Source organism: Alexandromys fortis, unplaced genomic scaffold, assembly GCF_014885135.2.
Source record: "Alexandromys fortis isolate MF-2015 unplaced genomic scaffold, M_Fortis_MF-2015_v1.1 scaffold_82, whole genome shotgun sequence".
In the NCBI taxonomy this organism is placed as follows: Eukaryota; Metazoa; Chordata; class Mammalia; order Rodentia; family Cricetidae; genus Alexandromys; species Alexandromys fortis.
Window position 1 is genome coordinate 3,028,659 of NW_026067963.1, and position 17,128 is coordinate 3,045,786.

At 40.8% G+C, this 17,128-nt stretch overlaps 1 protein-coding gene across 2 annotated transcripts in view; it reads left to right on the top strand.

Annotated features, from left to right (window-relative positions):
- The window catches only part of Kiaa0586 (KIAA0586 ortholog), a 92,971-nt gene that overhangs the window by 52,861 nt on the left and 22,982 nt on the right, over positions 1-17,128 (top strand). Inside the window, exons 28-29 of one of the 2 annotated variants that reach the window (XR_007593787.1) lie at positions 7,740-7,928; positions 9,362-9,496. Coding sequence is in view for 1 of the 2 variants with exons in the window: in XM_050153563.1 (XP_050009520.1) it covers positions 9,362-9,513; positions 11,715-11,823 (261 nt within the window). In the remaining variant the exon portion in view is untranslated. Of the gene's footprint in view, positions 1-7,739; positions 7,929-9,361; positions 9,514-11,714; positions 11,824-17,128 lie in introns of those variants that run through there. The other variant, XM_050153563.1, reaches the window with a different exon arrangement.

Genomic DNA, 17,128 nt, shown 5'->3' on the forward strand with positions numbered 1-17,128 from the left:
CACACCTTTAGATGACAACTTCCAGGCTTGATTCTCTCCTATCATGTGGGTCTCAGGAATTGAACTTAGATCATCAGAATTGCCACCCAGTGCCTTCACCCACTAAACTATCTCAGTGGCCGTTTAGTATGATTGAACAGCCTGTTCTGGATATACAGTATTCTGAAGTATGCAGAAACTGAAAATCGTATATATACTTTATCCTTGCTATCATCCATAAAATATAAACATTGCTTTAGAAAATATTTTGAATATATTTCAGAAATCATAACATCAGAATGCTCCTTTATGGGCAGTTCATAATAATGAAGGACAATTTTTAATAATGACTAGTGTATTAGAAAATCTTTTTTATTTATTTAAAACTTTTATTAGTTTGCAAAGAATTAGGTTTCATTATGCCATTTTAAANTGGAGAGAGAGAGGTGATGTATACACAGTTACCAGAAAAGATTGTCTGATCCTCTCGAACTGGAGTTACACTTGGTTAAGCTGCTAATGTGGGTGCTAGAAGCTAAGCCTGAGTCCTCTGGAAGAGCAGTGCATGTTCTTAACCACTGAACAATTTCTTTAGCTTCTGATTTTCAACAGTAGATTTATTGTATTGTTTTAACCATAGCAAGCAATGTTGCATAAGGTTGAATATGTGTGTATGTGTGAATGTGTGTTTGTGTGTGTGTGCATACAAACATACTTACATATGTGAGTATATTTGGAAGAGGCAGTATAGCTGAGTGGTTGAGAGCTTGGGTTTTTAGAATTTCAGAAATGGATTTTAATTCCAACTCTGTGGGTCTTTATTCAAGTAACTTAATGCCTCTGATTTTTTTCTGATTTTAAAATTTAATTTTAGCATACAAAGTAGTAGATTTCATTTTTGTATTTCCACACACAGATCATACAGTGTTCTTATTCGTCCCTCTCCACCCACTCACCTTTTCCCATCTTCCTAATTTTTGATGGTGTCCTTCTGCCCCGCCAGACAGTTGCCTTTTCTTCCTGTCACGTGCATCCCGTTTCCCTTCCTCCTCCTGTCCCATCTCCAGACACCTTCTGCTCTAGCCACGCATGCACACAGAAGTGAAAGGAGATATCTGTCTGTCTGAGTCTTGTCTAGCTTATTTTCCTTAGCACAGAGATCTCAAGTTCCATTCATTTTCCTACAAATGTCACTTTTTTTCTCTACAGCTGAATAAAATTCTCTCATGTCTCTGTATATTCCTTTTAATCTACCCATCTCTTAATAGATGTTTAAGGTTGCTTGTCTTGGCTTATAAACAGTACATCAGTAATCGGGGATGTGCGTGTGTCCTGTGGTCGTGCTACTTAAGAGTCCTTTGTGGTTTCTGCGGTCCTGTAGGAATTTTGTCTTTAGCTTCTGAGAAAGCTCCTCCTGACTTCAGAATGGCGATGCCAGTTTACCGACAGTGACTAAGGATTTTCTTCACATTTTCTAGCATTTGTTGTCTTTCTCTCTAATAATAGCCAGGCTGATTGGGGTAAAATCTCAAGCAGTTTTTAATTGCATTTCCATAGAAGGTAGGAATATTAAACACTGTTTTGAATACTTATTGATGTTGTGGTTCTGTTTAAAAATTGTTGTCTGTGTGTATAGAGAGATGTGTATGTGTGTATGCCATGCGCTCCCCCAACGGAAGTGTCTGTGTGGAGACCTGAGGTTGATGCTGATGTCATCCGTTATCAGTCTTCACCTGTTTGTTGAGATCATGCCTCTTACTGAGCTTGGCGCTCACCAACTGGCTTGACTGTCCAAAAGTCCTTAGGATTTGCCTGTCTCTATCTTGGCAGCACTGCGGGTACAGACACAGTGGCATGCCTGGATTTTACATGTGTGCTGAAGATCTGAACACAGTTCCTCCTGCTTGCATGGCGAGCATTGTCTCTACCGAGCCATCTCCCAGCTCTGGTTCCTCTTCTTATAAGAGCTGCCTGTTGGTTACTTCACTATTGTTATAATATAACAATAACATTATAATTAATAATAATAAAATTACTAAATTTTTAGCATTTTATTTGTGCAGTTTTTTATATTTTAGGTATTAATCTTCTGTTTGATATGTAGGTAGTTACTTTTCCCATTTTGTAAGCTGCCTCCTCGTTCTGTTGGTGGTTTCTTCATTGTGTAGAAACTGTTTGATTCATGTAATCTCATTTGTTTATTCTCATAATGATTTCCTCTTTTGCCATAGGAATTCTGTCTACAAAGTTTGTGCCTGTGACTATTAAAGACATGGCTCTCTCTAGCAGTTGAAGAGATTCAGGCCTTATAGTAGAGTGTTTCATCCATTTGTAATTGACTTTTGTACAGGAACATGGATACAGTTTTATTCTTTTACAAGTAGATTCCCAGTTTTTCCAACACTTTGTTAAAGAGACTGTCTTTTTTCTAATGATTGTTTTTGTCAAAGATTAGGTGGCTGTAGTTGTGTGGCTTTATTTCTGAGTTCTCTTTATTTCATTGGTCAGTGTCTTAGTCATGTGTCTTGCTGCTGCGATAAAATATCTTCCCAAAGCAACCTAAGGAAGAAGGAGTTTATTTTGCTTATAGTTCAGAGGGTCCCATCTGTAGGTGGGAGGAGTGGGAGGAGTGGGAGGCAGATGCTGACAGCGAGCCCAGTAGACAGGACGATGAATGCTGGGGTGCAGCTTGCTTTCTTCTTTGAATCAGTCTGGGACCTCTGCCCATGGGATGCTTAAGGCCACTCCTCAGCTGGGTTCACCTGTCTAGATAGTTCCTCAGGCATGCTCAGAGGCTCGTTTTCTGGGTGACTTTAGATCCTGCCAAGCTGACAGTGTTGGCTGTCACCGTTCTCCATTGTATGAACTTGAGCCCACTTCAGTTATCTTTAGCAATGACGTTCCCCCTTTGTCACCATAGATGCGTGACCATTTTATAATAAATTTATTTACTATGGAAAGTCTTCATTGTTTTTAATAATTACAACCTTGTGTAAAAATCCAGGAGGGAATAATTGGGACAGTAGTAAGGAATAATCAGGCCAAAGCAAGACCAAAACCCAGCAGGGAAAGTATCAAATACGGTAGCTCCATGTCCAGCTTCGAGGACCTGTGGTACAATTTTGGGGGCTCCATAGGACTTGGGTAGCCCCTTCCCTACTCCTCCATCTCTGTTAACTGCAGCATACCATAGCCTTTCCTCAGGTCAACTTTATTCAATGTCTGGAGTTTTCCTTGGCAGGTATCCCTTGGTCCTAGTGGATTTTGGTCCTGGTATTTCCAACATCCTGGGTTCTCCACTGAAAATTGGGTTTTACTTTTGCAGTTTTATATCAGACTTTTGCCACACGCTGCTTTGTCTCAGGGCTTTCTGACTCGAGTCAGGCCTCCACGCGCCTCTTTATCTAGTGTTTCCTGCCTGCAAAACCAGTGATGCTGCTACTAACTTGTGCTGCCAGCTTGGGAGGAGGCTGAGCCCTCAGACCAGTTACACCAGCTCCTGTGTGCGCCCTTGGGAAACACTTCTAGGCTTTCAAGGAGCAAAGGAACTGCCACAGCAGCAGTCTGCTCCAGGTTAGGCGCTCCTCTTTCAAATGAATTAGCATTGCTCACAAAGGGAGCTTTCTCTGGCTGGAGTCTTGCCCTCAGGACACCTTTTCTGTTGTGGTAGAACAAAGTAGCAGGCTTCCTTAAGGCTGCTATCACTTGAGCAGTTAGAGCTGCTTTCAAATCTTTGTCAGGTTCACTTGCTCCTAGTAGTTTCCTTGTGAAACACACACTTTCCGCTTAGCTCTTGGATCCCTCACGTAGACCTAGGTGAGAGCAGTTAAAATAGTTGCCATACCACAGCCTGAATGTCTTGGAATTTCTTATGCCAAACAAATGAGTCCTTTACATTTAAATTCAACCCCACTCAGGTCCTCAGGATCCAGATGCAGCCAAAGTCTTTGCCAGAGCGGCACAGGAGTGCTGTTAACCCAGTTTCCAGCAAGAGTCCCCGTTCCTCTCTGAAGCCTCATAAACCTCCGCTGTTTGTGTTTCTCTTTTTAGCGTGTCTTCTGGGCCTACCAGAATGGCCTGTTACCCTCTGCTAGCAGTACTCTAGGCTGTGATAGCCCACCCACCACTGGCAACCCTTCCACCATCTTCCCTTAGAGCAATTCCAGAGCCTCAAGAACCATGTGATCAGCCCACTTCTCAGTACCATCCTGTTGCTGTGACAGAAGCAACTTAAGGGAGACAGCGTTTATTTTGGGCATGTTATCATGTGTTACCTTAGACATCATAGAAGGAGGGCATGACAGCAGGGATGGGAGAGAGACCAGATTTGTTTCGGCTCAGAGATCAAGGGCACAGACGTCATAGAAGGGAAGGCCTGACAGTATGCATGAAGCTACTGACCCCTGGGCTCCACAGTCAGGGAGCAGAGTGATGGGTGATGCTGCTCAGCTTACTTTGTCCAGAACTGCAGCGTGGATGGTAGTGGCCCTCTTGTGTGTCTTCCCGCTGCAGGTAATCGTGATTCCTCACCCGCATGCCCAAAGGCTGTCTCCTAGGTGATTCTACGCTTTATTTAATTGACAGTATTAACCATCACAGTCTATATCCCCTCCTCACTAAACTTTATTTTAATGGCTCTTAAAATTCTCAGACACGTGTTTGGTCAAGTTGCTTCTATTAAAATGTACTACTTATAAAAATTAATAACTTGAAGGTCCATAAAACAAAACATTCTCCCTTCTGAGTGTGGGATTTTACTATGCCTTGTTATTAACCTAATACTGAACTTAAATGGCCAATTGAGACAAATAGTCCTGAGACCATCCATGCAGGTGTAATGATAAAACTCATTTAGTTTTTTGGGCATTCTGGGAAGACGTGGTGACTTTGAAACCTTCATCAGCCTCCTTCTCTTCCTTCCCTGTTACCTTGATAAACACAACATCTGATTCATAGGAGTAGCAAAATGAGCCAAAAGAGGAAGTCAGAGACACTCTCAAAACACAGTGCTTTCCTGGAACTATATTCACCGTGGCAGCTTCACCAGATGGGATAGTGAGGGTATCTTCTGACTTCCTGCTGGAAAGAAAGGTCATCAGTCTTCCTTGCAGCTTAGCAAATTAGCCTGCTGTGTAAGTCTGCGACCGTCTAGTTCAGGGGCATTGCCAGCTTTGATTTGGCCTGAATCATTCAGGATAATCACCTGAGCAGTGAAGCCAGCTGCGTCCATTGTGGGACATTTTTGCTGTCGCTACAGAGGAACATCTTGGACAGACATATTCTTGACATTGACACCTACCAGGAAGAGCCTCAGGTACAATTCCGTAGACTTTATATTTTAACTGTGACATTGACTAGAGCAAGGCTAACCACCAAACAGGTATAACACTCGTCTCCACTTGGCCCACGGCAGCAGTACCAATACCACCAATGTTATAGACAGCTAGGAGAGCGAGGCAGGCGCATAGGCTTGTCATTTGGGCAAATTGATGGTAGGAAACATCCCAAAGTGCACACATCTGTATGAGGGTGTTTGGTACCCTGGAACTGGAGTTAAAAACAGTTTTGACCTGCCATGTGGATACTGGGAATTGAACTTGGGTGGTCTGAAAGAACAGCCAGTGTGCTCTTAACTGCTGGCCATCTCTCCAGCTCTGGTCATTGCTGTCTTTATGAGTGACTTTGCATCCTTGACCCATGGCATGTTAGCACTTTTTACACAGATGCTGCCATGCCAGGTTCATCAACAGTTCTCTTTAAAACTTATTTTCATTGTTTTATGTGTAGAGGTGCTTTGCAACATATGTCAGTGTACCATATGTGTGCCTGTTGCCTACAGTGGCCAGAAGAGGGCATCACATTCCCTGGAACCGGAGTCGTGGATGGTTGTGAGCTAGCATTGGGTTCTAGGAACCAAACCTGGGTCCTTAACAACTGAGCCATCTCTCCAAGCCATCATAGCCAAGCTTCATTTTTTTTAATTTTATTTATTTTTATTTTATGCACATTGGTGTTTTGACATGGGTGTCAGATCCTCTACCACTGGAGTTACAAATGGTTGTGAGCCACTATGTGGGTGCTGGGAATTGAACTCAGGACCTCTGCAAGAGCAGTCAGTGCTCTTAACCACTGAGCCATCTTTCCAGCCCATAGCCAAGTTTATTAATGTAGGTACTGACTTCTTTATCATTTTTTTCATATCTCTTCTGACTGTAGGATGGCTCAATGGAATCCATTTTGTTAGTGGCAACAATTATTTCTTTTATACCAGCATTTAAACCAAAGGGCATGCTCATGAATTTGCCATTTTTGGAGAGCCAACTTCAAATTCAGCAATATCCACAGCAAATCATCTGCCGGCATGGTCAGCCCAGAAAGGCCTATAAAGGCTGTGTCATGGCGCATGGATATGATCCTTGCTGGGCTAAGTCCCAGGGATATGGTACTCATGATTCACTTTCAAGACCCAGGTAATCTTAAAGGAGCTCGTTCTGCTTGGTAGCACACCTCTCAGTTGTTTTAGTTTAGTTTAGTTTTTTCCTTTGTGTTGTCGACTTTCCAGTCTAGGCTTTGGGTTGGATTTTTCTACTTGTTTGTAGCCTCTTTCTGATGCATCAGAGACTAGAAATGCAGGTCAAACCACAGCAAGCTGCTGCTGTACTCATTAGGATTCCTCATGTGGAATTTTTGACTTTCAGTAGGATTTCATAATTGTCTTCATATAGAGTCTACTAATTTTGTTAATATTTTATAGTTTTGATCATGAAAGTATAATGTTATAATGAAAGGAAAAGCTAATGGCTTTGAATATTTTTATAGTGTCGTGTCATGGCACCAAAGACTCTTATTAGTTCTCATAGTTATTTTAGGAACACCAATACTTGTTCTGTTGGTCTAGTAGACTAGAATCTTTGGTATTTATCATATCATCAGCAAAAATAAATTTTTAATATTTTTCTTTCAGCATTAAATATGCTAATTCTTAGTTTATTTGCCAGTCATAGATAGGACTAGAAAAGGGAATGCCAGAATTTTAAAAAGCAAATCTACCACCAGAAATATCAGTTACTCTATATTTTGTATGTTATTGCCATTATTTTAATTAATCTTATGTAGTGCTGGAGAGTTAGCCAGGTAGCTGTCTTCATAATTGCTTTGTACATATTAACTACTAGAGAGGTAAAAATTAAAGCTCAGTGGATATATTTTGCTTTGTGCAAAGCCCATTAAAAACTTGATCTGACATAAAAACTTGAATTAACATAAAACATCAATCAGAGAGTGATTATCTGTTATGTCTAGGAAATTGTCAGCTGTTTGATTCCAGTGAAGGTGATTGCCTTTAACATGAAAATGTCTATGCTGTCATTAGAATATTTCATTTTAAACAATTTAGTTCATGAATAACTCTTAAAGTCTTTCACATTGATTAAATGAAATTATGCTATATTTAAAAGATAGGCATTAATAAGAAAAACAGAATTTTCTTAGAAATATTTGTGGAAGGAGCTGGCTGGCTCAGTCTGTGAAGCACTTGCCCTGAAAGCATGAGAGCTGGGATGGGTGCACACAAAAGCTAGCGTGAGGCTAGAGAGATGGCTGAGCGTCCAAGCTATTTGCTCTTGCAGAAGACCTGGGTTTGCTTCCCAGCATTCTTGCCTCTGGGTACCAGATATGCACATGGAGCGCTATATACATGCAGGCCACTGTGAATGCACATAAAATTAAAAAGAAAAAACTTTTTTCTTTTTTTTTTTTAGTGGGGGAAGTATGATGCCAAGGATGGTGGTATGCACTTGTAATCTCAATGTTGGGGCAATAGAAGGATCTCTTCTGACTTGTTGATCAGCGAAAGTAGCATAATTCTTCAAGCCAAAGGGAATCTTATGGGAGACTGACAGCATTCCCAAGGATGGAGACCTGAAGTGGTCCTCCAGCTTCCACACAGAGTATGTGCACCTGTGTAAACATGAACATATATGTATTAAAAATATTTTGGGAAGAACATGAACTATGAAGCCAAAAATTAGAAGTTGTTCTTTAGGTCTTTGTTGCTTCTTAGCTTCTAGATGACTCATTGAAGAAGTGCTGTGTGTGAGACCCTTTGGTGTATAGAGAACACAGGTACAGTGATGTCACCTGTGTAGATGACTCAGTGAAGTGCTGTATGTGAGAGCCATTGGCGCATAAAGGACAACACAGGCTACAGTGGTGTCACTTTTTAGAGATTTTTCTGCTCTTTTTACTGATTTGATTGAGGTGACATTTAGATTAAAAAAGAGGAATGTGGTCATTTGAAGAAAAATACAACAAAACAGAGCTGATTGATACCAGCCTTTTCTAGCCAGGAATTGCCCAGTACTTTAATTTAGTATTACTGTTTTTCCAGTGACATGTATTCATTGTACATGCTATTAGATTTTGTAAGAACTTTTTTTGTTTGTTTGGTTTGGTTTTTCAAGACAAAGTTCTCTGTGTAACCCATCTAGCTGTCCTGGAACTCCCTTTGTAAACCAGGCTGGCCTCAAACTCACAGAGATCCATCTGCCTCTGCTCCCAAGAGCTGGGATTACAGGCCTGTGCCGCCACCACCTGACTTTCATAAGGACATTTTTATAACTATATAAAATTATTATACTATATAATGTAGTTTTTGTCAGTTTGACACAGTCTAGAATTATCTGAGGAGGGAGTCTCAGTGAGAGGTTATCTAAATTAGATGTGGCTGTGGGCACTTATCTGGGTCACTGGAAGGCCAACCCACTGTGGGAGACACCAGTCTCTGGCTGGGGCCTCCTGGTGGTGTGAATGGAGAAGACAGGCTGAGCAGGGCTTTCATGCCTTGTTCATTGCTCTTGACTGTGTGTCATGTGACTCATGCTTCCCATTCCTGCCTCCTGACCTCCCCACAGGGACTGACTGTTACCTGGCACTGTGAGCCAAGTCAGCCCTTTCTCCCTTAAGTTACCTTTTTCACAGCAACAGGAAATGAAACTAAGACACCCTCCCTCTGTCACCCTTCCTCCTGTTACCCCGTTCTGGGCAAGATCACCTTTTCAATGAAAAGTATCATTGAGTCTGACCTTTTAGTGCTAGAAAAGGTAAGTGGGAATATTGTGAGCTGTGGGGGAGGGATGGACTGCATGGATGATGTTGATTGGTCCTTACTTGAAATACTCCATAGATCTGTTTGAACATAGCTCATTTTTACATTCTCTGTGGGTTTTGGCTTTAATATAAATACAAGCTTAATACCAGGCATGCTGTGAGGTTTACTGCTGTTTCTGAGTAACACTTAGGAATGCTGCTAACTGTAGTTTGTTGCTTGTTATTTTTCTAAGATAACTCTGACAGTTTAACTTTTGTCTCCATGTTTGTTTAGGTAATGTTTGTGAAGATTCACGTGCCAGTCATGGTCCAATGAATATAAGGGACTTGGAGTTGCAGCCCTGTCCTAGCTTTGTTCTTCCCGTAACACACACAACAGCAAAAGGCAATGATGCCGATTCAGGAGCAGCTGAAGACTTTTCTCAGGTACCAAAGCAACAGCGTTTGTGCTTTACTTAAAATGAGAATTGTAACTCTGTGAGTTCAAGGCAAACAAAAAAACCAGACTGAGTTCAGTCCCTAGAACATTTTTAGGGGGATAGCAGTGGCAGAAGGAGACAGGGTCTTACTATGTAATCTTGACTGGCATGCAGCTCCCTGTGAAGACCAGGCTGGCCGCAAACTCAGAGAAATCCTATCTCTGTCTGCCGACTGCCTCAACATGGTCACCATCTTCTAGAACATTCTTGAAGGAGGAAGGTGAGAACTAACTCCATAAGTGGTCCTTTGACCTGTACATGAATGCTGTGGCAGACACAGTCCCCTGCCCACACATATAAAATGTCTGACACCTAGTGAAGTTGCTGTTATCATTTATCTCTTTGTGACTGTATAAAACCCAGCTCAGTAACTTAAACGTATTGTTTGATGTTTATAGCTTTAAAATATATAAAGTATAATCCGTGAAAGCACAACAGTTTCATAATGAGTGAAACCAATTGCCCATGAAATCTTCTATATTAAAAAATTATGATGATTGTTCCTGAAGATCTTAATCTAAATAAAGGCTCATGGTAATAAATACGATTTTGTATTCATGATTAGCAATTCATTCCTCATTGTGAATTCATTTATTCAATCAGTATTCATTGCATGGTGTTTTACAATATTGCATGGTATCAAGGAAGAAAATTAAAAATATATTATAAAGATTGCTTATGGAATAAAACATATAGGGTTTGTTGTTGCTAATCTGTGTTCAAGCAAAGATCAGAAAAAAAGCTAATAAATATGCTAATAGTGTCTGTATCAAAGAAAATATTTTTTGATTAAGAGGCAAGAACTTGCTGGATGTGATAGCAAAAGCACTGCTTATAAAAAAGAGAATTAAAAAAAATTAGTTTACCAAAAGTAAGAACTTCTATTCCCCAAGAATAAGAATTTCTCCCCCAAATACAGTATTAAGAAAATAAAAACACAAGTGGTAGAGTGGGAGAAAGGCACATCCAGAGAATAAAAATGAACTAAAGAATTAAATAGTGAGCCGGGCGGTGGTGGCGCACGCCTTTAATCCCAGCACTCGGGAGGCAGAGGCAGGCGGATCTCTGTGAGTTTGAGACCAGCCTGGTCTACAAGAGCTAGTTCCAGGACAGGCTCCAAAACCACAGAGAAACCCTGTCTCGAAAAACAAAACAAAAACAAAAAAAAAAAAAGAATTAAATAGTGAACAGCGTAATTTAAAATGAACAAAAGATGTTCGAGCAGTAAATGAGCGTGCATCAGAGACTAGAAATGCAGGTCAAACCCCCACGTCCCGGGGCTGCCGTGCATTTGTTGGCAAGGACGTGGAGCAACTGAGCTCTAGTCCATTGCTGGCTGCGAACACAAAGTGATACAGACATAGAGCTAACACGCGACCTATGCATTTTACTTCCCTAGAGGATTTAGAACAGATGAGTGTCCATAGGAACTTTATATTTGTAGTAGCCCCAAATTGGAAGCAACACAGTGTTTCTCAAATGGTGACTGGACAAAGTGTGTTAGGTTCTGTATTCTAGAACACCACAACTCCCAGTGCACTGTGAGTGTAGGGACTCTTGAGATGGACAATACTTTACTTGATTTTTTTTTTGACAAAAATTATGTTGAGTAAAAGCTAGAGCCTTCTCCCCACAAAAATATATCCTTAATGATTCCACTTAATAAAACTCTAGCCAAATACAGGAATGAGCACTTGTAATCCTAGCACTCATGAGGCTGAGTCAGTGGATCACAGATTTGAGGCCTGTGTGGGCCACACAATGAGACCATGTCCCAAAGGAAGAGGGGAATTAAAAAAGAAAAAGAGAAAACCTAGAAATGCAGTCTACTCAGTAACAGAAAATATCTCAGGTGTTGACTTTGAATGGTGGGAGAGGATGGAGTGGCTGCCTCTGTTGAACGCACTGTCGCTGCATTTGCCACTCGGAACCACGCGTGCCATGGCCGCAGCATCTCTGCATTCGCTGAGGAGGATGCTTTCAGGAGGTGTGGACCTCTTCACACACTGGCTGTGCATTAAGTCAAATGACAAATCAGCTCTTTGAAAGCAAGCCAAATTATTAGATGTTTATATAATATAACCAATTTAACTCAACACATTTTTAACTTAAAAATAATATTATGGCTTTATTTCTTAAATTCTTTAGTATCAGCAAAAGCAAGACACAGACATTAAACAAGTGGAACACAAGCCAGTACAAAGACATCTAACCGGTATAAGAAATAAACCGGACAGTTCACTTTCACAGCGGCAAGGTAAGCTATTGTAACAAATAGTGATGCTTTATTTAATATTTATTAAATATATTTATCAGATCAAACTTGTCCTGAAAACAAACATATAAATATATAATGAAAATATTTTTATATGAATCTCACCCTTGTCTCTGGGAGTTATTTCTTTTATTTTCTCTCATTTAGTGTATTTAGATGGAGAACCTAGTACTTGACTGTGAGATTTGTAGCTTTTATATTTAACCAGCAGCCAGTATTCCTAAGTGGGTTTTAAAACTGTTAGGCACTGTTTTTCCTTTCAAAGTTCCTGCTATTCATATGCCCTGTTAAGGCCGTTAGTGTTACATAGTGATGTGGACCAGCTCTGGAGCTGGAAAACAAGTGGCTCTCACATTGCCGCTCTCTGAAGTTTCCCGTGCTCTTGCCGACAGTAAGGCATTTGGTGTTTTCTTTCTGGTTCTGCGAGGCTGTTGGTCTTAAGTTTCATGTCCCTGCCTGCTTGTTGTTCACGTTTCGAGTAACCTAGGTTCTGAAGTGTAGGTCACTCTGCACCTAAGTGAGAGGTGCCTAAGATTGCACTGCATGTAGTTTGGGCTTTCACACTTACGTCCCCCTCTGTTCTGTTGCTCCAGCCTCTCAGGACTTTCCTCCCTGATCACTTTCTTAAATCAGCATGCAAAGTAATAGGTTTCATTATGTATAGCATCTTCACACATACTGTCTTGTTTGTCTTTGGGCTTTTTAACCCCCTTCCCTACTCCCCTTTTCTCCATGTTGGTCTCCTTCCTCCTCTCTTCCTCCTCGCTATATGCCTTCATAGCAAATGCATTCTGTTATCTTCTTGTCTCTTTTCTACCTCCTCCTCTCCTATGAGACTTAATGTTCAGCGTCCTTAGACGTCAGGAAAACGCCAGTTATAACTACTTCTTGAGCTTCCGTCTCACTTCACAGAACAGTTACCGAGAAGCTGAGTAAGCAGCAGACTCTGGCAGGGATGTGAGGGAAGAGCCACCCTTACCTACCACTTGGAAATCTCACAAAACCAAATGTGCAACTGACTGTGTGGCTGAGCCGTACCATTTTTGTCCTTACACGAAAAGGACCCTGAAGCCCGCACATCAGGGAGACATTTCCACTCCACAGTGCAGCCAGATGGTCCAAAGAGTGCTAACTCTAGCACTGAGTGGCAGAGAGACAGGAGAATCCTGGGGACTCATTAGCAAGTCACCCTAGACAGCCCAGCCTCAGAAAATAAGGCAGAGGAGAGATTTAAGGAAAACATTCTGACCGTGTCAGTTTCTGGCCTTCTCCACAAATACACACCAGTTCACACCAACACACTCACTCCCTGTCCTACATACGCTACAGAGAAAAATGAAATCATGACATTTGCAGCAGAGTGGACGGAGCTGGAACTTATTAAAGGAAGTAACCCAGACACATACTCTATATTTTCTCCCATGTTGGGAGCTGTGAACCCCCAGATCCTGAATTTCTTGTAAACAACGTGTTATGCTTGCAGTTGCTCTGAGCAGGAGACTCTCAGGAGTTCCTGATAGCAGGGGAGTGGTTTCTGGTGCGTTTGGCTGGGGCATGGCTATCAGTTAAGGATCTTTATATAAGCGGCTCTGGTACACAATAAGGGGGGCATTCCTGTTTCAAGGATGACCTGTGTCTCTGTGAGTCTTTGTGTGTTTAAATCTCCAGGCCCTTGCCCAGGAATGGTCCTGTAGTGCAGACGCCGCAATACAGGAGGAGTACCGTACTGTCAGGCAGTACAGGCGAGCAGTACACTCACATAGATCACAATTTGATATATGTCTCAATTACTGTTGTATTGCTGTAAAAAGACACCATGACCAAGACAACTCACAGAAGAAAGCACTTAATTGGAGTTAGCCCGTTATCATGGCAGGAGGCTTGCAGCAGGAGAGCAGGCGTGGTTCTGGGGAAGGAACTGAGCGCTGCCTTCTGATCCACAGGCAGAGCCGAAGATGCTGGGCTGCCTGAGCTTTTGAAACCTCAGAGCTTACCCTAGTGACACACCTCCTCCAACAGGCCACACCTCCTTTAATAAGGCTACACCCCTAATCCTTTTTAAATAGTTCCACTAATAGGGGATCAAACATTTTAACCTTAGGGGCCTACAGGGACCATTCTCATTCAAACCACCACAGTGTGTGTGTGTGTGTGTGTGTGTGTGTATTTACATCTTGAATTTTCTTTTGTGTTATGAATGTTTTACCTACATGTAAGTCTGTGTATCATGTTTGTGCCTGGTGACCCCTTGAGCCCAGAAGAGGGCATCAGGGTGTTAATCCCCTGGAACTGGAGTTACAAATCATTGAGTTGCAGTATTGATATTAGGAATCAAACCCAGGTCTGCTGGAAGAAAGCAAGTCTCTTAACTACTGAGCTATCTCTCTAATCCCATTGAATATTTTTTTATGTACCACACTAGTGTTAAATTATATTTTAGAATCTAATGAAAAGTGACCAATTTTGGAAGATCATAAATTCAAAGCCAACCTGGGGTTACATGAAGAATTTAAGGTTTGTTTAAGCCATATAGCAGGATCCTGTCTCAAAACACAACAACAAAAATGTTGCTAATAAAACCCTTCTGATGATGATTTTTAAATTATGGCAATTTATAGATATGAGCAAATAAACATTCCTAAGATAGTAAGACTGACTCAGAGCCCTATTGCATATTGTAATCATTTGTGGTCAATATAATGCAGCAAGTTTGTTTATTTTTTTAATTTTTAATGTCTTAAAATTGAAAATTTTGTTTTCTTGATGGATCGTATCTATAACAAGCAATCATTTCCATAGGGAAATGTCTTTGGTAAGATTTTGGGCCTACATCCCAGGTAATGTGACATTGTTTTCAACTACAATGTATGTGTGTGACCAGAGGATAGCAGTAGTTATATTTTTGTTGACTTATGGCTATGTTATTCAGTAATAACTAGCTGACATTTAATAAGTCAATAAATTTCACTATGAAAACAAGAGAAACCAAAATATTTGCTAATAGGAAACTGTTGTTTTACAATATGTTTTCACTTTATATCCCTGGCTGGCCTGGAGGTCTCTATGTAGACCAGGCTGGCTTTGAACTAGTGGAGATGCACCTGTGTCTATCTTCTGAGTGCTGGGATTAAAGGAGTCTGCCACCATGCCCAGGCCAGGAGGAAGTTCTACTTAGAAGTTAACGATGGTGAGCTTAGTGTTTTTGCATCAAACTTTATATCTAATAAGAAAAGATAGCCAGACGCAGTGGTGCATGCCTTTAATTCCAGTATTCAGGAGGTAGAGACAGGGAGATCTCTGTGAGTTTGAGGCCAGCCTGGTCTACATAGTGACTTCTAAGACATTCAGAGATACATAGTAGGACCCTGTCTTGGAAGAAAAAAAAAAAGAAGGAAAGACAAGGTTAGGTAAATAGGTCTGTTTGAACTTTGACAAGACCCAGTAGGCTTTAAATAAGTCATTTCCATAGATAAAAGTATCACTCCACAGTTGATATCTATCTCTGTACAGAGTATTCTTGAGTGAACATCATTGTCTTGGCACATAGTCAGAACCTTTTCCCATAAAATGTGTGCACTTGGTTTATTTTTCCCCTCTTCTAAAATTTTAAAACATTTCCAGACATTTCAGAGAATAGGAGAGGCAAAGGGCCAAAATATTCCCTGGGGCCCTTACAACCTTGTGACCTTAAAGGAATTCAGTCCTATCTCTTGTGCACAGAAGTCTTGAAGACAAGGAATTTGCTCCATCACAAGGGAATCAAAACTACATCTTTTCTGGCAGTAAATGTTTCTTAGATTACTCAAATCCTAATTATGGCTATTTTACAGAGGAGTTACCATGTGTTTTACTTTGAAATGCATAGTAGTTTAGTGTGTGTGTGTATAAAGAAATGAGGCAGATTACTAGAAATACCATCTCCTTCAGTGAGCTGGCTCCCACTGAAAATAGATGCAAAACATGGCGGGACATATGTGCTTGACTGCATAGCTGAAGAATTGCTAAGAGCTTGTTTTATTTCCAGGTTTTAACATAAAATAAACCACATTCATGATTTGACAGGTGATATCTTTGGAGTAAATATAATAAGATCCTTTCAGGCCAGGTGTGGTGGCAGATGCCTTTAGTCCTAGCGTTTAGTGGACTGACGCAAGAGGTTAATTTGGGCTAGTCTCAAAACACAAGGAATAACAAATCAATAATAATGATTAGATCTTTTCTTTTGTTGCTGAATTTATTGGTTTGTTCTTTGACTCCAGGATTTAAGCTGCATTCTTGAATCAGTTTACTAGTCATGTGTCCAGCACTTTTTCATGAAAGCAACTTCTTCAAAAGGTGGATTTTTGTTTCTGTTTTTTACCCCTTTTCTCTGTCTTAGTCAGTTTTCTCTTGCCTTGATGAGACACCATGAACAAGGTTTTTCTTATAAAAAAAAAAAAAAAAAAAACCATACCAGGCAGTGGTGGTGCACACCTTTAATCCTAGCACTCAGGAGGCAGAGGCAGGTGATCTCTGAGTTCGAGGCCAGCCTGGTCTGCAGAGCAAGTTCTAGGACAGCCTGGGATACACATAGAGAAGTGCTGCTGTCCTGTGGGTGCGGATGGAGAGAGAGAGAGAGAGAGAGAGAGAGAGAGAGAGAGAGAGAGAGAATTGGGGAGTTGCTTGTAAGTTCGAGGGTTAGTCCATTATCATTATAGCAGGCATGAAGGCTGGTGCTGGAGAAGTAGCTGAGAGCTACATCCTGATCCATAGGCAGCAGGCAAAAAGAGACCTTGGGCCAGGTATGGACTTTTAAAACTTCCAAGTCTACTCCAGTGACATATTCCTCCTAATCCTTCTCAATTAGTGCTACTCCCTGGTGACTAAGCATTCAGCTATATGAGTCTATGGGAGTTGTTCTTTTTCAAACGACCACACACTATAAGTTTACTTTGACCATTTTTTTTTTCTGTTTAGGTTAACTAATATAAACTAGGTCAAACCCATGTATTTATGAACTAGGTAACAATTAAGTTGTGTAAAGTAGTGTGGTAAAGTCATCACTTTAAAAATATTTTATTTCTTGCATTTTTCAAACTATTTTAAGATTATAAAGGAGACACAACAAGCAGAAGAGCAAACATAGAGTGCTAGAGTCAGCGGTGGGGAGTGAGCTGTTTGTGATGAAATGCTAGGGCAGTTAGCCTGCCAGTCACAAAGTTCCTCTGTTTTCTTGTAGAAGATGATATATATGTATATATATATATATATATATACATATATATCATATATATGAATTATGAAAGTA